The sequence below is a fragment of the Phocoena phocoena genome, chromosome 7, assembly GCF_963924675.1.
Source record: "Phocoena phocoena chromosome 7, mPhoPho1.1, whole genome shotgun sequence".
Classification (NCBI taxonomy): domain Eukaryota; kingdom Metazoa; phylum Chordata; class Mammalia; order Artiodactyla; family Phocoenidae; genus Phocoena; species Phocoena phocoena.
The window spans coordinates 108,531,276-108,555,190 of NC_089225.1; the positions used below are offsets into that span (position 1 = coordinate 108,531,276).

The 23,915-nt window shown below is 42.6% G+C and overlaps 1 protein-coding gene and 1 non-coding gene across 5 annotated transcripts in view; both read left to right on the forward strand.

Moving 5' to 3' along the window:
• ATG16L1 (autophagy related 16 like 1) overlaps nt 1-23,915 on the forward strand; it is a 45,409-nt gene that overhangs the window by 9,105 nt on the left and 12,389 nt on the right. Inside the window, exons 4-13 of one of the 4 annotated variants that reach the window (XM_065880816.1) lie at nt 59-132; nt 994-1,245; nt 4,900-4,965; nt 7,351-7,437; nt 8,089-8,145; nt 8,363-8,410; nt 9,040-9,142; nt 12,221-12,326; nt 16,985-17,055; nt 17,740-17,811. In XM_065880816.1, coding sequence (XP_065736888.1) covers nt 59-132; nt 994-1,245; nt 4,900-4,965; nt 7,351-7,437; nt 8,089-8,145; nt 8,363-8,410; nt 9,040-9,142; nt 12,221-12,326; nt 16,985-17,055; nt 17,740-17,811 — 936 coding nt within the window. The remainder of the gene's footprint in view (nt 1-58; nt 133-993; nt 1,246-4,899; nt 4,966-7,350; nt 7,438-8,088; nt 8,146-8,362; nt 8,411-9,039; nt 9,143-12,220; nt 12,327-16,984; nt 17,056-17,739; nt 17,812-23,915) is intronic. The other 3 variants (XM_065880817.1, XM_065880818.1, XM_065880819.1) reach the window with 3 other exon arrangements.
• On the forward strand, nt 10,345-10,620 carry LOC136126167 (small Cajal body-specific RNA 6). Its single transcript, XR_010656063.1, has one exon. It is a non-coding gene; the product is annotated as a small Cajal body-specific RNA 6 (non-coding RNA).

The following is a 23,915-nucleotide window of genomic DNA, read 5'->3' on the forward strand; positions in this document are numbered from 1 at the left end:
GTTTCCAGCTGAGGTCCTAAAATCTCTTGTTTATGAAAGTGTTCTTCTTTACCCCCAGTTAGCTCAGTTGGTGATTGACCTGAATAACCAAATGCAGCAGAAGGACAAGGAGATGCAGATGAATGAAGCCAAGTGAGTAGAGAGCACGCTTCCTTCGGGACTGGTCGTGGGATCTCACCACCTGTTTTACTGTACTCTTGTGAGCGGGGCCAGTGGTGATCGGTGGCAAACAGTAGCCACACTGGGCTCAGCACAAGTTTCGTTTCTGTGCATACATAGCCTGGGGTCCTTTTCTACCCTCTGAGGATGGAAAAGACAAGAAGAGTGCCCTCTGACCTCCAGGGCCCCAGCACACCCCTGAGAAGTCAGCTTCGCTCTTGGAAGTGTCCCTGAGGCATTCACAGTTCTCCCCATGGCCATTGCCTGGGGGAGTGGGTGTCTTCTGTGGTGGGGATGGGACCAAGATAGCCCAGTGCCCGGCCATTGGGAACGGGGATGAGTTTGTGGGCGGGGTTGTTCTTGATCTGGGAGAAGCCTACCGGTCAAGATAAACAGGGACTCCAAATCCTAGGATCTTTGAGCTGGAGGGGAGCCTGGGTTTCATCTGTGCCTTTTCCCTTACTCCGCAGAGAGGGCTCTCTAGAGGCTTAGAAAGGTGGGGAGCCTGCTCAGGCATTCACACTCAGTGAGTGATAGAGCTGATGGAATGCCCAAGATACCCAGCCTCCTTTTAATCTCCCATTACTACACTATTTCAGCATCAAAAGCTCCCTCTTCCTTCCCATCCTGTTTTTCTAAAAGATACTTTAACTAGTCATTCATAGTCTGGATGAATTTTGCCCTAGGTGTTTCCTCTCCATTAATGGGATTGTCCTGTAAACCCCTGGGGCTGGGCTTGGCCAAGTGAGGTGCCTGCTGTGATGGCTGAGGTCATTGTTGGTGCCCAAGCTCACACAGCTCTTGTGCAGTATCCCTCTCCCGTCGTGTTTTCAGAATTGCAGAATGCTTGCAGACCATCTCTGATCTCGAGACCGAGTGCCTGGAACTACGCACTAAGCTTCAGGACCTTGAAAGAGCCAACCAGACCCTGAAGGATGAATATGATGCCCTGCAGATCACTTTCACTGCCCTGGAGGAGAAACTGAGGAAGACTACTGAGGAGAACCAGGAGCTGGTCACCAGATGGATGGCTGAGAAAGCCCAGGAAGCTAATCGCTTAAATGCGGAGAATGAGAAGGATTCGAGGTGGGAGATGAGTCGGCAGTCAGTGATTTCCATTGTTTAATGAAGTCGAACCTAGTTCTTAGAAAAGAAGGGAGCCAACCTGGCAGCTCTGACCACAGGGTGGGGGCACCAGGAAGCACTAACAAAATTAGAAATAGTGGGGGTGGGTGTGAAAGAAATTTCCATTTATAAGAACACTTTTACAGCTGAGCAAAGGATTACCTCCCAAAAGGGCTTTGGCCCGTTGCTATTTTTGCCAGCAAATTCTTTCCGTGTTCAAGAAGAAAAGCTAGTTCTTGAACAGTGTAAATTAAACCAGAGTTAGAAAAAGCTTATAATCCCCCCACCCCGCCCCATTTTGTAAAACTATTCCAACCCATAGCAAAAACTCTGATCTGGCTAGTGTACAGGAAGACTGTGAGCCAGCCTCACTAGTAATGAGTTCAGAAGATTAGAACATTTTATTTTAAATCCCCACATCAGTAGTTCAGAATTTGAAAAGATTATTGTAGTTTATCTAAAAGAATAAATACATGGAATAGGAAGGAGCCTTAAAGAATAACAAAGAGCCCTAATCCTACCAAATAATATATGCAAAAAGATTTCAAAATCTGTGTAAAAACGGAAACCAAAAGGTAGAAGCAAAAAATGTTACTCTCTGCTGTTTGTTTTATGAAAAATTCCTAAATAGGAGTATTGGAGGACTTTCTAAACATTAAAAGTAATGGTAGCTTTTCCAGTAAGCAGCCTGAGGTGACCTCTAAAAATGGTTCGCTATTCACTTGACCCAGAAAAATCACAAAATCATGCAAGTCAGAGGTTCAGATCTTCATGTTCACTTTAAGAACACTTGTGAAACTGCCCAGGCCATTAAGGATATGCATATCCGAAAAGCCACCAAGTATCTGGAGGATGTCACTTTAAAGAAGCAGTGTGTGCCGTTCCGTCGCTACAGTGATGGAGTTGGTAGGTGTGCCCAGGCCAAACAGTGGGGCTGGATGCAGGGTCGGTGGCCCAAAAAGAGTGTTGAATTTCTACTGCACATGCTCAAAAATGCAGAGTAATGCTGAACTTAAGGGCTTAGATGTAGATTCTCTGGTCACTGAGCACATCCAGGTGAACAAAGCCCACAAGATGCCGTGCAGGACTTACAGAGCTCATGGTCGGATCAACCCATACATGAGCTCTCCCTGCCACACTGAGATGATCCTTACTGAAAAAGAACAGATTGTTCCTAAACCAGAAGAGGAGGTTGCCCAGAAGAAACAGATATACCTGAAGAAACAAAAACTTATGGCCCGGGAATAAATGCTGCAAAAAATAAATGCAAATAAAAGTAAAAAAAAAGCACCCCCCCCCCAAAAAAAAAGTAATGGTAATAAAGAATGGACTGTATAAAAATTGTAGGTTTCTTAACATCGAAGAACACTATAAAACAAGCAAATAGGCTATGCTATTATAAAATATGTATCCTTAGTATAGAGTCAGTAAGGAACAGGTGAGCATTCAGACAGGGATGTAAAGCATAGATAGTTCATAAAAGAAGTGGACGAGCTCAGTGAATCTGGTCAAAAGGATTGTTGGGAGGAAGGTGGGACAGGCCCCTCACATTGCTGATGTGAAGGCTGTTTCTCTAACCCCTGGAGGGCCCTGGGGATGGCAGGCACCTGAGAATGGTTCCCACTTGTTGGCCTTTATCCTGAGTGATGAGGTTTGTTCACAAGTACGATTTTGTGATAGTCCATTATTCACAGTAGTGAGAAATTAGAAGCGGTATATCCCTTGGTGGGGGGAAGAAATTGTGATATTTTCATACAGTGGGATTTTGCAAAGTCTTTTCAAAATATATATACGTCTTAAGTTTGTATTAAGAAAACGTGAGCTGTCCTTATATTCTTTCTGTCTCATGTTTAAGTAAAATTACGCAGCTTATATGTGGAACTCTTGGGCAGCTTAGGGGTGGTAAGGACACCGGGGCTCCGTGGAAGTTGTTAGGCTTCGGGCTGAGAGCCTGCCCGAGGGAGAAGTGGGCAGGCGTGTGGTTCTGCAGAGGGAGAGCCCTTGATCATCACCGTGGACAAGAACAACCTGAACTTTATAGTGAAAATGGGGAGTGAGGCACGTTACATACCTGCCCTTGTTCTGTCCTTTGGAATGTTTTCCTAGGAATATACCATTGCACGTATAACCATCTGATTGCACGTGTGGGACCTGGGGATTCTTTTCGTTACTTGACTCAACTAGTTCCTCCTTCTTAGAAGCCTTCCCTCTTCCTGCCTATTTCCCAGATTAGATGTCCTTCCTCTCCTAGCAGCTTTTGTTTACCTGGGTCATAGTGGAGCGCTGTTTTTTGAAATAGCTGCTTGTGTTCCGCCTCCCTTGCAAGGCTGGGGTGTGTCCCCACAGGCAGGCATGGTGGCTGCTGTGTAAGAAGCTGTCAGCATTAAAAAAGGACATTTCCGCTGTTGTAATGAAGCCTGGGCTGCGGGTGTTTTTTTCTCCCCGCGACTCCAGCTCTGTCCTTTACCCACTCCTTGCAGACAGGTGCCTTTCCTTTAGAGGAGTGTTACACACCCCGCACCAGGATTCTGCTTTCCCCTCAAAGACAGTTTATAGGTCATCTATTCCAGCTAAGAAAAATTTGTTAACCTGTAATTTTTGTCACTTGTCCTGTAAAACTGACTCTTCATCTTCAAGGTATAAGATTAAGAGTGTAAGGCACTTTTTCAAGCTAGAGCCTCATCCCATCCCAGATTCTGATGTGCCACCTACAGGACTTTGCCCTATTTTGAGAATTATCACTATGGTAGAAACTTTTTTAAAAACTTAGAAAAGTTGTTTTTTAATTTAGAAAAAATTTTAAAAATTCCAGCAGAACTCTTGACCTGAGCTCAGTAGCAGTGCTAGAGTTCTGGGTTGGGGGTCCTCCACAGCGAGGGCAAAAATGACAGATAGAGGTGAACTTGCCATGGAAAAGAGAGGGAGGCCAAGGTTTAAAGGTTAGGAAGCTCCTGAATTGAGGGCTTGGGAAGGAAAGACAAAAATGATTCTGAGAGGGGAGAGAGTGGAAGCGACTGCTGACGACATTAAAATTCTGCTGCAGCCAGGACTTGTGTGTCCAGCCCTAGTAAACTGAAGCCTTGTACATTTTGATGACTCAAGAATCTCACTATACCTCAGTTTCCTCGTCTATAAAATGGGAATCATAGTACTTAACCTCAAAAAGTTTGTTATAAGTGTTAAATGAGTCAAATTCTGTAAAATAATAAAACCATGCTAGGTACAAGTGAATTTTTATTATTATTCATGCTCTTGATATGTTAGTGTGAGACTGTTTATTTCAGAAAACTAAGTCTCGACCATGACTAACCCTGGATAAACCTGATGCATGTTTCTGTCCTGAGAGGCCCTGGGTCCCCACAGGCAGGCTTCTCCCTTGCTGGTTCACTGCTCTCTCTAATCCCTCCTAGGGCTTTGCTCTGAAATCCATTATAATAGGATCCTTGCTGAAGTTACAGTTGTGGATTTGGGACTTTGGGTATCTTTGTCCAGGGTAGTTGTTACTTTAAGTGCATTGAATATTCAAATGTGTTACTAAGTAGTTTTTTGAGAGCCAAAACCCCATGCTTTCTTTAAGTAGACATAAATAGTGGGCTTTTTTTTTTTTTTAAATAGGAGGCGGCAAGCCCGGCTGCAGAAGGAGCTCGCAGAAGCAGCAAAGGAACCTCTCCCAGCTGAGCAGTGAGTAGAGATGTACAAATCGAAACTATGCTCGTAGTAATTTGATTTGCTGTTTTGAAATAGTCTTATAATATTCTGTGTCTATAAAACCATTTTACAAAATGTAGAAGGAAAACGAAAAGACTTAGGGCAGCAAATAAAAAACACCCATTACCTTCCAGAAAGTTGTTTCAGTTTATATTCATTAGCTGTGAGTGTGAATTCTGACTTCCTCCACCCTTAACCAGTGACAGCCTCGCTGTTTTCCTGTTGAGACCGACCTGTTTTCTGCCTCTGGTTGGAGCTGTTGCAGTGTGATGCTGGGCTGGGGTTCTGTCTCTTGCTCTCTTCTTGGTTAGTGGCTTCAAGTGGAGCTTGGGCAAACCTTTGAAGCCTGAGTAAAAACTGGGATTTCCTGGAACAAAAGCAATTGAGTCAATATGGAGTTTTTCCTAATCTGGAATTGGGTGGAGGGTCTTCCCTGAGATTTGAAGCTTTGTTTTCAGAGAATTTTAGTGACTCCATTCCCTTTGCTCTGGTTCAGGATGTGGGGTCTTCTCCCTCTTTGAAATAGGTTCTGGAATATAGTATTAGAGTTGTGATCTTCTGTTTTTTTAAATGTTGCTTGCTTGTAAATGGAGGGGAGTGATTTAAATTCACTCAGGAGTCACCTGCCAGACAAAGGTCTTGATTTATAAGAAAACAAATCTCATACCAAGCCTTTGCTTTAGATGTAGCTATATGTGCATAATTTCTATACTCTTCACATGTAGAAAATGAATCTCAGGTGTATTTGCCCAAAGCTACAAAGTAGCTAAATAGTTGACCTGGAAATGAGATTTGGTTCCTTAAAAATAACGGCTTATAAAAGCATCATTTGTCTGCCTCTTATTGGCCAGCATAAACAGGTGACTAGGTGTAGAAAGGTCCAGCATCCTGCCCCATATCACAAAGGAAAAGGCAGAGACAGGGTGGAAACTTAAGGGTGTCTGACTGTAAAGGCCTGTTCTTAATCTCTGTTCTTTCCTACAAGTAGAGTTTCTAGGTGAAAGGACATTAACACCTTTGAAAGGTTTTGATAACACGTTACCACATGCTGGTATTTTCTCGTGGTCCTGGGCCTTTGCGCTGTTCCAAGTACCTTTATAACTATACAGCTCTATCTTAAACAAACCATTTACATAGGCTCAGCTCAGGTTTGTTACTCTTGCCATGTCTGCTGTTCTGTTGTTACCCTTGTGCGGACACAAGTGACCCTCAGACCACAACTGAGAAGAGAAGAAAGCCCAGCCTGTTCTCTGTCTTCAGGCCCGCCTTTGTTCTCCTCTAATCCTGGCCAAGACTGGGTTCAGTTACACGGGACCCTAGAATCAATAGCCAAGGAAAATAAATTTACTTGAACTTGGTTTAACTTGCTTGGTAACAAGTTCTGAAGTATATATTTACATAATCCAGATAATTAATCATGGAAAAATCTCTCGAGTTCTTATGAATCCAAACGTTTGGTAATAAAGTCTTGGGTTATTAGATTTTATTATTTTGCTTCTCCATGAAGATCGCAACTCGGTAGGACGTCATTAAGACCAAAATAATTACTTGCCTTCCCCGCAGCCAGGAAAACGGGGAGGAAGGGGAATTCCAGAGGAGCTTTGCATCCGGTGGGATAAACACCAGCAAAGGAGCATGGTCCTGTGACTTGATTATCTCATGTGTAATATAATGGACTCTCTAAAATGTCAGAAACAGCAAATACCCAGAGCTATGCTTGAACATAAGCCTCAAATACCCAGAGTCAAAAATGAATTGTGTTTAGATCTTGCTTTCCTGTCTTTTTACTATTACAGTAATATTTAGAACTGGGTTGTTTAGGTACCCGTTGACTTCATTGCCCTTTTAGCAGTCCATTTCCTTATTGACTTGGATCTTCTCCCTATCCTGGCATTTTCTTGTACACCATAGCTGCCCCTAGCTATCCTCTGTGTTATTCAGCCCGTCTCACGGGAACTGTTTCTTAGTGCTGCAGTCCAGTTGGCATGCGGGAGCCCTTGAGCTACAAACCAGACTTCTGATGAGAAAAATCTACCTTAGTGCTGGCTATGTGAATATAGGCTTAATAAGCCATTATGTCATTGCTTTCCAAGTGGGAGCTGTGTTTAGACCTAAAAAGAGCAAAAGCTCACTTGTAAAGTTGTTTGCAGTTGGAATTCTGGATTTGACTTGAACAGATGGTTTCTTCGCTGTTGCTCAGATGGCAGCTCCTTTTTCTCCAGAGAAGCCTTGACTGCCTCTGTCACAGCCAAGTCACGTAGCCTGTGTGTGATTAGGAAGTGGTGTTGGTGTCGGCCTTCGCAGAGCAAAGCTCTGTTCAGCAGCATCAAAGACTCAGCCTCTTGCCCTTCTTTCCAGGGATGATGACATTGAAGTCCTTGTGGATGAAACCTCCGATCACGCTGAGGAGGCCTCTCCGGTGCGGGCCGTCAGCAGAGCAGCCGCGTGAGTAGACGGGCTGTGCCAGGGGCGGAGCAGCCCGGCGGCATGCTTGTGGGCGGGGCCAGGGAACGGTGTGGCGCCCCCAGCTGGAACGTGCAGCCCCGCTCACTCAGCCATGGGGCTCGCGGGCTCCAGGGTGTCTCCGTCTTTCTCGGGTCACCTCTGCTTAACAGGAGGCTAGCCGTCCCTTAGTGCCGCCACCAGCTGTGAAGAGAAGCAGAAAAGGTGTAGTGGCTTTCTGAAAGATGGACCTTGTTAGGCAGGGTGATTGTTTAGATCATACTGCTTAATTCTTACTAGGGCTCCAGGAGTTCTTTTCTTTTTTTAATTTGCCAAAACAGGATGAAAAGAATGGGATTGGTCATTAACCACTAGAAGTTGTTGTTAGGTCACTTAGACAGTTCATCGTCTAAAGCATTATTTCCAGGGAAGTTAATTTAGTGCTAGGGAACCGTATTTCTTTTGAAACTTCAAGGCTGGGTTTTCCCTCCTACCTTCCCAATGCTTTCTGCTGGTTCAGTACTGTGAGGGGTTCTCAGCTGGGGTTTGGGAGCTCATTGGGAAACGCTCCCAGGTACTTTTGTGGACTGTTTTTGATTGATTATTTGGGCAAAATGTTTCTAAGGTTTAAACCTATCCTCCCCTCCTCTTTAGTAAGCGACTCTCGCAGCCTGCTGGAGGCCTTCTGGATTCTATCACTAATATCTTTGGGTAGGTTAGAAAACCTTCACCTTTCCTTGTTAATATGTGTATAAATATACCTGAGTACATGTACATGATTTGTTGTCGTTTTTTAAACGTGCGCCAGAATTTCAGTGCAGAGTATACAGATGCCTTAATTTCAGCTTTTCATTTAGCTTCTTCCTTTTTTCCTCAACTTCCTTTTTCTTAATCTCGCTGCGTGCTGATCTCTGGCCTTACCCTTTAGTCTGTCCGAGTCTCCCCTTTTGGGACATCACTCTTCTGACGCTGCCAGGTGAAAATATTATCCTCTCTTAGCCCAGCATGCAAGTGTGGGTCGTTGATAATTATGCTGATCACTGCTTCACTACACCAATCATCACGTGTACATGTGCTAATAACCTGGACGCTTTGCATGCTCCTAGGAATGCTGTCAGCCCTCTGAGACGGGCGAATAGGCTGAGCTCTGTACAGTAATCAAGGCCGGGTCGCTCTTTCTTTTGGCATGTGTTCAGCTCCACCTTGACCACAAGTGTACGCTGAGGATGATTGTAACCAGGCATAGGAATCATCTTAAAATAGTTTTATGAAAATACCAACGAGCTCCCTCTGAGCTAGCGGTTACGTTAAGTTGAGAACATTTGTAGCTGTTTATTGACGGGGGCAGCAGTTGTTCAGGATTGCTTTTCAGTGTTGAGTTTTGGAGTCCGTGGGTTAGCGAAAAGGAGAGCACAGGTAAGTGCTGACTGTCTTTCCAGTTGTCACTGAGTGAGGTCGCTTCTGATTTGGGGAATCGTTCTGTGGTTTGGAGGGTCTAGAAGGGAAAAGAAGCTATTGATAAAAGATGTCTTTGAATCCCTTCTGAGAGTTTGGTGGACAGTAAGCCTGTGCCATCCTGATGTTTTCCTTTATGTTACTTCTTAGGAGGCGCTCTGTGTCTTCCTTTCCAGTTCCCCAGGATAACGTGGATACTCATCCTGGCTCTAGTAAAGAAGTGAGGGTGCCAACGACTGCAATGTGTGTCTTCGTAAGTATGATTTATCCCCACAGCCCACCAAGCTTCATAAAGAAACAGAGCCTGACAAAGGACCCTTTCTCCTGCTGCAGCTAAGCTTTCTATTATTGTTTTGTTCATATGGAACTTTCTATCAGACAACCTGTTGGCTGTCTGATAGAAAGGATTGATTATATTTTGATAAGCAAAGCAAAGCAAAGTTGCTTTGATAAGGTAAGTAAAATTAGTGTATTTTGCCGCTCTTCAGAGAACAGAATTTATTTGCAGCCACCCTCTGTAATGTAGGACTGGCTGAGAGGATGGGTAGCATGAGGGGGTGGGGCAAGGGGAGAGCTAATTTGGGATGGTGAGGAATTAGAGAATAATTCATGCAATTGTTGTCACCAGTTGGCTCCAATTTAGAGTTTCTAGTCAGTGGTCTGTTTTGAAAGGTCAGTAGGGCAGCTGTTGGCTTCACAAATTATACTCAGGTCCATGTGACTTCTGACCATTAGGAGCACATGGTTGGAAGCCAGAGAAACTCCTGGGCAGAAGCCACTGTGATACCATGGCTGTCAGCTGGAGTGTGGAGCTGGGTCCTAGTACTAAAGGATAATCCAGATCCTGGCTGGGGTAATTGAGCGGACATGCAACCGGCCTGGGGAATTGTAGAGTCCCTGGCTCAGGGCTAGGAAATGGGGTGGGGGATGGAAGAATAGAGCAAAGCCCAAATAGTTGGGTTAACTCTTGTGTAGCGAGGGGTGAGTTGGAGGAGCTGACGTTCGGGGAGAGAAAGGCTTGCTGTAAAAATGGGATGGGGCTTCCCTGGTGGCGCAGTGGTTGAGAGTCCGCCTGCCGATGCAGGGGACGCGGGTTTCTGCCCTGATCCGGGAAGACCCCACGTGCCGCGGAGCGGCTGGGCCTGTGCGCCATGGCCTCTGAGCCTGCACGTCCAGAGCCTGTGCTCCGCAACAGGAGAGGCCACAACAGTGAGAGGCCCGCGTACCGCAAAAAAGAAAAAAACAATGGGATGGAGTTTATATGGGGGGAGCTTTCAGTTCCGGGCATAAAGAGGAACTTTAATAGTTATTTCCATACAATGAACTGGCTGAGCGATTAGCCACCTTCGTCGTTGTAAAGAGAGTCCTGCTGTGGGTGAGGAGTTGGACGGGGGACTATTAAGGCCCCTTCCCACTCCACTCTTGTGATTCTCTAACAGGCCTGGTCACCTCGGAGGTCGATGATGATTGGTAAAAGGTCTGATTGCACTTAACGTCACATTGCCTTCCCTGCCCTCAACTCCCAGCAGCCCATTTTTTCCCTCCTGTCACATTTAAGTCGTGTGTATGGGGTAATGGAGCAGCTGATAATTGGGGATTCTGTCAGTGTGTGTCTCTGAGAGTGAGCAGTGCACAGCTGACAAGCGTCCAACAGAACCGGCCACACAGGAGATTGATGAGAGGCAGCCATGGTTGTGATGGTGCGTGATCTCAAGTTTTCAATCTGAGACCTCCGAAGTAGAAAGGTATCATTACAAAGAAAACGGAGTTGTATGGAGGTAAAAAGATTGATCCCCTGTCAGACAGCTTTTCAGCCCTGGGACACGAGAGGGTGGAGAGAAAGCAGATCAAGCAAAGTAATAAGAAATCATGTTTCTGTTCCAGTCGGTTCATGAGTCACGTTCTCGATACTTCAGGCACCTTTTTCAGTCCCAAGCAAATGTGAAGATCAGATTTTGTATTCCCAAAATGACCTTTTAGGCAAGTGATTGATGACAGGTTTGAGGATCTAGTATTTATCATTCATGTATTGCAGGGTCCCCCGCCCCTGGCTTTTGATTATGGAAATTTTCAAATATAAGCAGAAGTAGAGAGTAAAAGAACTTCCCGGACATCCTCCTGTCGGGCGGCTTCAGTCAGTCACGTTTGCCAATCTTATCTGCCCCCCACCCCACGCCCACACTTTTGCTGGAGCAACTTAAAGCAAATCTCATAGTATTTCATTCATAAATATTTCAGTATCCATGGTCTTTTTTTTTTTTTTTTTTGCCCCGGACGCGCAGGCTCAGCAGCCATGGCTCACGGGCCCAGCCTCTCCGCGGCATGTGGGATCCTCCCGGACCGGGGCACGAACCCGAGTCCTCTGCACTGCAGGCGGACTCTCAACCACTGAGCCACCAGGGAAGCCCCTAGTATCCATGGTCTTTTAAGAGAGGAGATTATAGTCATGTCTAGTGTTCTCTCTTCCCATTCTGGGATGGGGTGCTTTTTATTTGGTTTCCTTTCTCATCTTGAACACAAATGCCACCACCTTTTCAGATCATGTGTTCCAACGTGGATGCCATTCTCAGACATCTCCCTGTGAAGAATGTAGGTTCTGCCAAAATAACACCTGCTACTTTTGTCAAAGGCCGAGTCATGGTCGGACACGTTCCTAGCTCACAAAACCTGCAGAAGTCTCTTCATAGACGAGAAAACTGAGGCTTTGGGAAGTGAAGGAACTTGGCGGAGGCCTCACTGCTAGTACATGTAGTGCCGTGTTGTTTCCAGAAAGAGCTACCTGGGATTCTACTCTAACGCTGATGGGTGGCAGTAGGACCACCATCTACTCATATCAGGATGTATTCGTATTAGGGAGACCAAAAGAAAGACTTTTTAAAAAAAGAAAAGGCTTCTTTTTTTAAAGTCATGAGAAGCCATGCTATACCTTAATTTGATACATAGTTTAACATGCGGTATTAATGCAGTCTGGGCCAGAAGAGGCAGTTAACCATAGGCTTACTTTTAAGCTCTTAAGATCATAGTACAGTATAGATTGAAATTACATTATTCTTAGAAGAAGGAAAATTAATGCAAAGACAAACTTTAGGCAATTAGTTTACACAGATTCTGAATGCTTTTTAAGAAGGTTGCACTGCATTTAAAAAAATAGAACTGTAACTATGAGTATTTAATGATAATAGAATCAGGAGACCCTGGGCTAGGAACCCACGTTTGTGATTGGGTCCCCTCTTTAACCTTTGGTTAGGGGTCCAGAGTGTCCATCAGTATTGGGCCCTTTCTTCTTGGGGATGACAGGGGTTGGCTTTGAAACAGGGCACTTGTCTTGCAGGACGCTCACGATGGGGAGGTCAATGCCGTGCACTTCAGTCCGGGTCCCCGGCTCCTGGCCACGGGAGGCATGGATCGGAGGGTGAAGCTCTGGGAAGTGTTCGGAGGTGAGATCTCGCTGGAGTGAGAAACAGAAGGGAGCTGTGTTGCTGGCATCTGGTTGGCCCTGCTTTCAGGCAGTCTTTGAATTGTTCATCTTCTTGAAACATACAGTATTTTGTGTGAGGAATCATCTGACCAACGCATTATTACCCTCTCAGTTATCCTTTCCAGCTGATACAGCCAAGTAGATGTTTGCTCTGGGTTTCCAAGTAGACTAGAGAATGCTGTTGAGTTACAGATACGTTAGCGTTTGTGTTTTCTCAAATACGTACTGACCAGGGGATCTTCCAAGATAGTACAGGTTTTAGAAGGAAAATAAAAAATCTTAGAGTCATGGACTCTACAATTAAATTACACATCGGGCTGTGGTTTATGCATTTAATAATGCCAGTGGCCATAGCCTAGCAAAAAATGACTGACATCGTATCTAAGCTTGAGAATAAACAGAGGGGTGTATCATCTAGGAAAATGTATTTAACAAATAGCTTATTGGACAAGGATTCTAAAATCAAGACTGAAGTCTCTTTGATGAGACATTGTTTCAGGAATGACCTCAGAGTACTCAAAATGGGATGGCATTAAAACAGGAAATGAGAGTTAGTGAAATCCTCTCCCAGAATTCTGAACATGGGCATAGCCCACTTTTAACATTTTGATATTCAATTAAATATACATGTATATTTAGTAAGGCAAGGTCAGGGAATTCCCCTGGAAGTCCAGGAGTTAGGACTCCGGGCTTTCACTGCCAAGGGCCTGAGTTCATTCCCTGGTCAGGGAACCAAGATCCCACAAGCCACACAGCACAACCAAAAAATAATAATAGTAAGACAAGGTCAAAGAATAGACTGAAGGGTTTTATAGGAACCACTTTGTCCGGTTTCCGTACTTGCAGCACATACATGCTCACTCTCCAACAATAAGTAGCACCATCATACCTTTCTCTACTTTATCTCCTCTGATCCTCACAATAGCCCTGTGCCGTTAGGTGGGTATCACCCCTGTTTGACAGGTGAAAACTCAGAGACACTACTTGATTTACATGGTTGATTTACGTGGACAGGGAGTCGTGAAACCTGGGACCTGAGCTTGAGTGTTAAGACTGTAGATGCCTTGCTTTTGCCAAAACAGCCTCCTCTGAGCTATAGACCTGCTGAAGAAGCATGTGTGTTACTACTACTTTTTTATATATATAAATTAATTGATTGATTGATTGATTTTTGGCTGCGTTGGGTCTTCGCTGCTGTGCACGGCCTTTCTCTAGTTGTGGAGAGCGGGGGCTACTCTTTGTTGCCGTGTGCGGGCTTCTCATTGCAGTGGCTTCTCTTGTTGCGGAGCACGGGCTTCCCAGGGAAGTCCCTGTGTTACTACTGCTGATGTATTTAGAGCAAGAGCAATTCTACCGATCCCTTTGCTGGAACACGTTGTCATATAAAGCACCCAGTTTGTCTACCCTGGCCTTTGATTTTCATGAAAATGACTCAGTACTTAAATCCCTGGCAGTTAGAGCAGTTTGAAACCCATCAAAATTTGTGTTTTACCCAGAAACACCTTATGAATGGTAATTGCTGAAACTTACAAAACAATAATAAAACCATATCATAAGAATAGAAATTTTGGGCTTCCCTAGTGGCACAGTGGTTAAGAGTCCGCCTGCCAATGCCGGGGACACAGGTTCGAGCCCTGGTCCAGGAAGATCCCATACGCTGCGGAGCAACTAAGCCCGTGCACCACAACTACTGAGACTGCGCGCCTAGAGCCCGTGCTCCGCATCAAGAGAAGCTACCGCAACGAGAAGCCTGCGCACCACAACGAAGAGTAGCGCCTGCTCGCCACAGCTAGAGAAGACCCACATGCAGCAACGAAGACCCAGTGCAGCCAAAAATAAATTAATTAATTTAAAAAAAAAAAGAATAGAGATTTTGTGATAAAAATCTACACAGATAGTCTGTTTTGATTATGCCTTGCAATTAAATACAGATAGCACTAAAAATATTTTTGTTTTACTCCTTGGTCAGTAAAAACACCTATAAGAAAATTAAAGATACCAAGGATTAGTAATAGTGTTACTTTTTTGCTGCTAAAGAGGAAGTAAATACTAACCAACATTAATACTGACATAATTTGTGCCAGAACATAATTTGTGTTAATAAAATGAAAAATTTCTACTAGGTCTACAGAAATAACATAGTGTCTGGCAGCATTTTTTATAGTTTTCAGGAACAAATATCAGTCCTATATATATATCATATAACTAATTGTAGGATCTTTCCTTCACAAATGGCTTACTTGGCCTATAATTTTTCCCCCTTGGCTAATATTTACTGAGTCTTGGAAGAGACCAAGTCCAAGAGGCCTTTTATGAAATAGTTCGGGGGTCCTCTTTTTTACCCTTCCACCACCACTTTGCATCCAGTAGGAGCACCTGTCTTTGCTTATTCTGTCAAAAGCAGCAGCTCTGCTGGGAATTACATAAATGCTCTTGACATAGTCTCCCCATTGCCTTCTAAATAAAAGAGATTTTAATAAGATCTTTGGTCTTTTCAGATCAATCTGTTGTGTAGACTAGCACTTACTGATCATTTCTTACATTTTGGCACTTTGTCACCTGCCAAACAAATAGACCAGTGTTTTAGGCATAAGCCAAAGAGATATCTTTTAGAATTTGCAGTAATATTTTTGTCTATAAAGATCTAATCTAAATAAAGTCCTAAATTAGTAGGTGTTGGCCTTTTTTTGACTTGTGAAAATCTAATGAAAGCTAGGATCCAGGGAAAGGCATTAAATGTGCCATATTTTGCAAATTAATTCAGGGGTTCATCCACCAGGTTAATAGTCCTGGCCCTAAATGTATTTGACAGCTCCAAACCAGTATTTTATATATATATATATATAAAGTTAATTTATTTGTTTGGCTGTGCTGGGTCTTGGTTGTGGTACGTGGAATCTTCACTGTGGCATGTGAACTCCTAGCTATGGCATGAGGGATCTAGTTCCCTGACCAGGGATCGAACCCAGGCCCCTGCATTGGGAGTGTGGCGTGTTAACCACTGGACCACCAGGGAAGTCCCCAAACCAGTATTTATATTTATTAGCATCTAGAAGTCCTAAGAGAAGAGGCTGTTAATTGAAATGTATACTATTCTGTGCTCCTGTTTTATGAGTTTGATTTGAATGATTCCCTAATTGTTTTCCTGGCTTGTCTATATAGGTTATCCTTAAGATACCCTTTAAAAGAGTCATGTACCAAAATGTTCATTGCAGCTCTATTTACAATAGCCAGGAGATGGAAACAACCTAAGTGTCCATCATCGGATAAGTGAATAAAGAAGATGTGGCACATATATACAATGGAATATTACTCAGCCATAAAAAGAAACAAAATTGAGCTATTTGTAATGAGGTGGATGGACCTAGAGAGTCTGTCATACAGAGTGAAGTAAGTCAGAAAGAGAAAGACAAATACCGTATGCTAACACATATATATGGAATTTAAGAAAGAAAAAGGTCATGAAGAACCTAGGGGTAAGACAGGAATAAAGACACAGACCTACTAGAGAATGGACTTGAGGATATGGGGAGGGGGAAGGGTAAGCTGTGACAAAGTGAGAGAGTGGCATGGACATATATACACTACCAAATGTAAAATAGATAGCTAGTGGGAAGCAGCCACATAGCACAGGGAGATCAGCTCGGTGCTTTGTAACCACCTAGAGGGGTGGGATAGGGAGGGTGGGAGGGAGGGAGACACAAGAGGGAAGAGATATGGGAACACATGTATAACTGATTCACTTTGTTATAAAGCAGAAACTAACACACCATTGTAAAGCAGTTATACTCCAATAAAGATGTAAATAAATAAATAAAACTCTTCGAGGCAAAAAAAAAAAAGATACCCTTTAAAAAGGAAACTGAATCACATCATCATTGAGACTCATACAGCTCATCTTTAAAGTTTCATTGCGGGTGGCCAAAGCTGTTTGAAAACGGAGCCCCGGGGTATATGGGGGTATGTGGACGGGCCTCTTGGTGGAGGAGACTCGGCAGGCAGCGGGAGGGGGGAGCACTGGCGGGCGATTGGATTGCCAGAACCTTAGGCTCACGTATATAGAGTGAACAGAGAGATGACCGAAACTCCAGACTAGCTTTACTAGAATTCTGAGGACCAGCCAGTTTATGTAAGTAGAAATTTCTTTTCCTACTTGGGTTCTGAAATTCTAATGGTCAGGTTCTACGAAAGTGATAGTTAAGTTGGCAAATATTGATCAAACCCAAAGATGTATTTATGGAAAGTAGAAAATTTTACTGAGAAATAACAAACTCGGTCTCTAGGGTCAATTGACATGTTTTTAAATTCCTGCACTTATCTTTTGTAAAGGAAATTGATGACACTGAATTTCTTGAAAAGAACAGCGTAAGAACCCACAGGAAAATGCTGGGCTCTGCACCCGCTTGTACATTCATTGCTCTTGGAACTGACCAGCCGGATATTTTGGTCTCATTATTCCATTTGTCCTGCTACTTGATTCTGTAAAGATGCAGGAAAGCTGTTTTTGACCATGTAGTTGGCTTCCATTGTGTTTCAAGTGCCTCGTTTTAATTGATACGTTGGAGTTGCCATCGTTTGTTTTTAAACCTTCCTTTCTTAACCTTTGTTTGTATGCAGACAAATGTGAGTTCAAGGGCTCCCTGTCCGGCAGTAATGCAGGAATTACAAGCATTGAATTCGATAGTGCTGTAAGTACCTAATATCCACGGAAATGGGTGAGTTTAGAGGTTTTTAGAAACAGTTTTGAACATCTGGTTCTTGAAATTTAAAAACTTATCTGGTTTCTCTGCTACTTTCTGTATTAATGTTAGAGAAGGATGTAGGTAGATTATAAATTCTGTGCTGATCACGACCGTGTTGAAGACTGGGTAGGGGGACAGGTCTGGGATACCCCAGCAAGGCAGTCGCCAGGCTTGATAAAGGCCCCGGTTTGGGCCAAGGCAGTGCAGGTGGAGAGGAGAGGGTCTAGCGAGAAGCGCCAGAGACAAGCAGGTCTCCAACGGGGGCAGTTGGGAGGTGTGGCTGGGGAGAGTCGGTGGTTCTGAGCTCTTGGGCTTGGACAGGTGCAGAGAATTAGTACTTGCTGTTACTGAAGGTGGGAGGTAGTGAGGAGTGAACACAGGAGGAGGAGTTCCATTTTGAGCTGGAGGTATCTACAGCTTACAGGTGAGGTCGAGCAGGCTCGGGAGGAAGGTCTGAACTTAAGGGGGAGTGATAAATTAACAGAATACTGGTTATAGCGGTATTCAGCTCAGGTGTATAGTTATAGGCATCTAAACCTTCTTGGGCTTGATTATCGGGGAATTTGTATCATGTGAACTGAGTTCTTCTATTTTGGCTAACATTTCTCCTCCTCCCCTTTATTCCTGTAGGGATCTTACCTCTTAGCAGCGTCAAATGATTTTGCAAGCCGCATCTGGACTGTGGATGACTATCGGTTACGGGTAAGACCCAGTGAGGAAAGTTAATGTAATCTCCAAACGTCACGTGGTTGCTTACCAGTCACATGATGTAGGAAATGGCAGGTTGATTGATTAGGAGAATTGTATGTTGTCCTGAAACTCATACTTGATTGCCCCTGCCCTTTCCTTTCCTCCTTAGGAAAATTGATGTTTCCACTTTACATTCTTACTTTGTCCAATATTCAGTTGCAGAATATTTGCAATAGGAAACCATCACGTTTCCATGAAAGACTTGGGACACTCCTGTTCATAAAAACTAAATATTTTTGGTAGGTGTCAGTTTTAGCTTATCTTCAGCTATTTTAGCACCAGAGTGTAATCTGTGTTTCTTAAGCACCCCAAGACTAAATCATCTCACAAAGTAGAACTGGAAAGTAGGCTATAGAAGTATATGTGGGTACACTTATGAGAGAGATAAAACAACTCAAAGCCAGGAAACAGGTGTATGGGAAAGCAAGAACAGTGGGATCAGATGTTGATGAAATCTGCATCTGAACCCAAACCTACCAAGAAGACGCTTGGATTCCAAGACAAAGACAAAAATTAGATGGTTATATCACTTTTGTTCTAATAGAAGACATAGCTTAATTTAGAGACATGTTTTTCTCCTTAAGCTTGAAGCAACCTTCGCATGAGCTCATTAAATAAAGGCTACTGAAAGATAAGATGGCGGATTTACTTGACATTGGTAGGCATTTTACCCGCAAAAAAAAGCTTGACGCAAACTTGTGTGTCAACCCACATGAAGAGCAGAGAGCATGATGCTAAGGTGAACTTCATAAAGATAAATCTGCAGGGAGGTGGGGAGCTGCAATAGAAGTGGTCCATTAGGTAGTTTCTGATGGTCTGATTCGATGGTGCAGGGATGCAGCTAGAAGAATAGTTAGAAACACACAGTTCACTTATCACTTGGGCTTTCCATTTTCTTGAAGGAGCTGTGTGGAAAATGGCCAGTGTCAGATGCTAGCTAATACTAAAGGGCGGTAATTCTCGATTCTTAGTTGAAAGAGGATCCACGTGCAAAGCATGAGATGTGAGGATGACAAAGATTACATTCTCTTCTGAAAGCTGAAGGGCCTGCCTGGTGTTCTTGTTGCAAGGAAGGAACAGGGAGGTGGATGCCTGTGGGCAGGGCTGGACTCCTCTTAAGCAGTGGTACACATCTGTTCAAATGCTTGAACGAGTTCTCAGTTGAAGCCCTGTAGTCCTGCACCGTAAGCATGGAAAAAGTTCCATGTAACAGCCTAGACTGTTCTCCTGGCAGTGTTACAGTCCATCCTGTGGCACGCCTTCTCTATGTACCCATCAGTTGCTTAGCAGAAATTTAAGACAGGGTTGAATACTTATGCAGTCATTATTTTTCCTAAAGGAAAGGGGCTTTTACCTGAGTGGTTTCTGTGTTTGACCCAGTAGTCAGGTATATTCTATATGTTACTGCTTTTAATCCTCAGGGGGATGCAGGTGAGGTAGGTAGATGGGGAAACTGAGGCTCAGCTAAGCCCACAGAATTGCCCGAGGTCACACAGTTAACAAATAGAAAGATGAGACTTTGGATTGAGTCCTGTGCTCTTTCCTGTGTTCAGTTGGCCTGGATTATTCTAGACTGAGATACAGTAAAACTGTGTAATTAGTGAAGAGTGACATACAGGATTCCTTACATTTTAGGCCCTTTGAGAAGTAAAGCAAGGAGTTGAGTGCGGGATGATATATTTTTTTTCTATTTTATTTTATTTATTTCTTTATTTTAATTTTTGAATTTTATTTTTTATACAGCACGTCCTTATTAGTCATCAGTTTTATACACATCAGTGTATACATGTCAATCCCAATCGCCCAATGCATCACACCACCTCTCCCACCACCGCTTTCCCCCCTTGGTGTCCATACATTTGTTCTCTACATCTGTGTCTCAATTTCTGCCCTGCAAACTGGTTCATCTGTACCATATTTCTAGTTTCCATATATATGCGTTAATGTATAATATTTGTTTTTCTCTTTCTGACTACTTCACTCTGTATGACAGTCTCTAGATCCATCCACGTCTCTACACGTGACCCAATTTCGTTCCCATTTATGGCTGAGTAATATTCCATTATATATATGTACCACATTTTTATCCATTCGTCTGTCGATGGGCATTTAGGTTGCTTCCATGACCTGGCTATTGTAAATGGTACTGCAGTGAACATTAGGGTGCATCGTGTGTCTTTTTTTTTTTTTTTCTTTTTGCGGTACACGGGCCTCTCACCGTTGTGGCCTCTCCCGTTGCGGAGCACAGGCTCCAGACGCACAGGCTCAACGGCCATGGCTCATGGACCCAGCCGCTCCGCGGCGTGTGGGATCTTCCCGGACTGGGGCATGAACCCATGTCCCCTGCATCAGCAAGTGGACTCTCAACCACTGCGCCACCAGGGAAGCCCCATGTGTCTTTTTGAATTATGGTTTTCTCTGGGTATATGCACAGTAGTGGGATTGCTAGATCATATGGTAATTCTATTTTTAGTTTTTTAAGGAACCTCCATACTGTTCTCCATAGTGGCTGTATCAATTTACATTCCCACGAACACTACAGGAGGGTTCCCTTTTCTGCACACCCTCTCCAGCATTCGTTGTTTGTAGATTTTCTGATGATGCCCATTCTAACTGGTGTGAGGTGATACCTCATTGTAGTATTGATGTGCATTTCTCTAATGATTAGTGATGTTGAGCAGCCTTTCATTTGCTTCTTGGCCATCTGTATGTCTTCTTTGGAGAAATGTCTGTTTAGGTCGTCTTCTGTCCATTTTTGGATTGGGTTTTTTTAATATTGAGCTGCATGAGCTGTTTATATATTTTGGAGATTAATCCTTTGTCCGTTGATTCATTCGCAAGTATTTTCTCATTCTGAGGGTTGTTTTTTCATCTTGTTTATGGTTTCCTTTGCTGTGCAAAAGCTTTGAAGTTTCATTAGGTACCATTTGTTTATTTTTGTTTTTATTTCCATTAGGAGGTGGATCAAAACAGATCTTGCTGTGATTTATGTCAAAGAGTGTTCTTCCTATGTTTTCCTCTAAGAGTTTTATAGTGACCGGTCTTACATTTAGATCTCTAATCCATTTCGAGTTTATTTTTGTGTATGGTGTTAGGGAGTGTTCTAATTTCATTCTTTTACATGTAGCTGTCCAGTTTTCCCAGCACCATTTATTGAAGAGACTGTCTTTTTTCCATTGCATATCTTTGCCTCCTTTGTCATAGATTAGTTGACCATAGGTGCGTAGGTTTATCTCTGGGCTTTCTGTCTTGTTCCATTGATCTATGTTTCTGTTTTTGTGCAGTACCATATTGTCTTGATTACTGTAGCTTTGTAGTATAGTCTGAAGTCAGGGAGTCTGATTCCTCCAGCTCTTTTTTTTTTTCCTCAAGGCTGCTTTGGCTATTTGGGGTCTTTTGTGTCTCCATACAAATTTTAAGATTTTTTGTTCTAGTTCCATAAAAAATGCCATTGGTAATTTGATAGGGATTGCACTGAATCTGTAGATTGCTTTGGGTAGTATAGTCATTTTCACAGTATTGATTCTTCCAATCCAAGAACATGGTATATCTCTCCATCTGTTGGCATCATCTTTAATTTCTGTCATCAGTGTCTTATAGTTTTCTGCATACAGGTCTTTTGTCTCCCTAGGTAGGTTTATTCCTAGGTATTTTATTCTTTTTGTTGCAATGGTAAATGGGAGTGTTTCCTTAATTTCTCTTTCAGATTTTTCATCATTAGTGTATAGGAATGCAAGAGATTTCTGTACATTAATTTTGTATCCTGCAACTTTACCAAATTCATTGATTAGCTCTAGTAGTTTCTGGTGGCATCTTTAGGATTCTCTATGTATAGTATCATGTCATCTGCAAACAGTGACAGTTTTACTTTTTCTTTTCCAATATGTATTCCTTTTATTTCTTTTTCTTCTCTGATTGCTGTGGCTAGGACTTCCAAAACTATGTTGAATAATAGTGGTGAGAGTGGACGTCCTTGTCTTGTTCCTGATCTTAGAGGAAATGCTTTCAGTTTTTCACCATTGAGAATGATGTTTGCTGTGGGTTTGTCGTATACGGCCTTTATTCTGTTAAGGTAGGTTCCCTCTGTGCCTACTTTCTGGAGAGTTTTTATCATAAATGAGTGTTGAATTTTGTCAAAAGCTTTTTCTGCATCTATTGAGATGATCATATGGTTTTTATTCTTCAGTTTGTTAATAGGGTTTATCACATTGAATGATTACATATATTGAAGAATCCTTGCATCCCTGGGATAAATCCCACTTGATCATGGTGTATGATCCTTTTAATGTGTTGTTGGATTCTGTTTGCTAGTATATTGTTGAGGATTTTTGCATCTCTATTCATCAGTGATACTGGTCTGTAATTTTCTTTTTTAGTAATATCTTTGTCTGGTTTTGGTATCAGGGTGATGGTGGCCTCATAGAATGAGTTTGGGAGTGTTCCTTCCTCTGCAATTTTTTGGAAGAGTTTGAGAAGGATGGGTATTAGCTCTTCTCTGAATGTTTGATAGAATTCACCTGTGAAGCCATCTGGTCCTGGACTTTTGTTTGTTGGAAGATTGTTAATCACAGTTTCAATTTCATTACTTGTGATTGGTCTGTTCATATTTTCTATTGCTTCCTGTTTCAGTCTTGGCAGGTTATACCTTTCTAAGAATTTGTCCATTTCTTCCATGTTTTCCATTTTATTGGCATAGTATGTTGCTTGTAGTAGTCTCTTAGGATACTTTGTATTTCTGGGGTGTCTACTGTAACTTCTCCTTTTTCATTTCTAATTTTATTGTTTGGAGTCCTCTCCCTCTTTTCTTGATGAGTCTGGCTAATGGTTTATCAATTTTGTTTATCTTCTCCAAGAACTAGCTTTTAGTTTTATTGATCTTTGCTATTGTTTTCTTTGTTTCTATTTCATTTATTTCTGCTGTGATCTTTATGATTTCTTTCCTTCTGCTAACTTTGGGGTTTGTTTGTTCTTCTTTCTCTAGTTCCTTTAGGTGTAACGTTAGAGTGTTTCTTTTTTTCTCATTTCTTGATGTAGGCTTGTATAGCTATAAACTTCCCTCTTAGAACTGCTTTTGCTGCATCCCGTAGGTTTTGGATCGTCGTGTTTTCATTGTCATTTGTCTCTGGGTATATTTTGATTTCCTCTTTGATTTCTTCAGTGATCTCTTGGTTATTTAGTAATGTATTGTTTAGCCTCCATGTATTTGTGTTTTTTACATTTTTTTCCCTGTAATTGATTTCTAATCTCATAGCGTTGTGGTCAGAAAAGGTGCTTGATATAATTTCAATCTTCTTAAATTTACTGAGGCTTGATTTGTGACCCAAGATGTGTTCTATCCTGGAGAATGTTCCGTGCGCACTTGAGAAGAAAGTGTAATCTGCTGTTTTTGGATGGAATATCCTATGTATAACAATTAAATCTATCTGGTCTATTGTGTCATTTAAAGCTTCTGTTTCTTTACTTATTTTCACTTTGGATGATCTGTCCATTGGTGTAAGTGAGGTGTTGAAGTCCCCTACTATTATTTTGTTACTGTCGATTTCCTGTTTTATAGCTGTTAGCAGTTGCTTTATGTATTGAGGTGCTCCTATGTTGGGTGCATATATATTTATAATTGTTATATCTTCTTCTTGGATTGATCCCTTGATCAATATGTAGTGTCCTTCCTTGTGTCTTGTAACATCCTTTATTTTAAAGTCTATTTTATCTGATATGAGTATTGCTACTCCAGCTTTCTTTTGATTTCCATTTGCATGGAATATCCTTTTCCATCCTGTCACTTTCAGGCTGTATGTGTCCCTGGGTCTGAAGTGGGTCTCTTGTAGACAGCATATAGATGGGTCTTGTTTTTGTATCCATTCAGCAAGCCTGTGTCTTTTGGTTGGAGCATTTAATCCATTCACGTTTAAGGTAATTATTGATATGTATGTTCCTGTGACCATTTTCTTAATTGTTTGGGGTTTGTTTTTGTAGGTCCTTTTCTTCTCTTGTGTTTCCCACTTAGAGAAGTTCCTTTAGCATTTGTTGTAGAGATGGTTTGGTGGTGCTGAATTTTC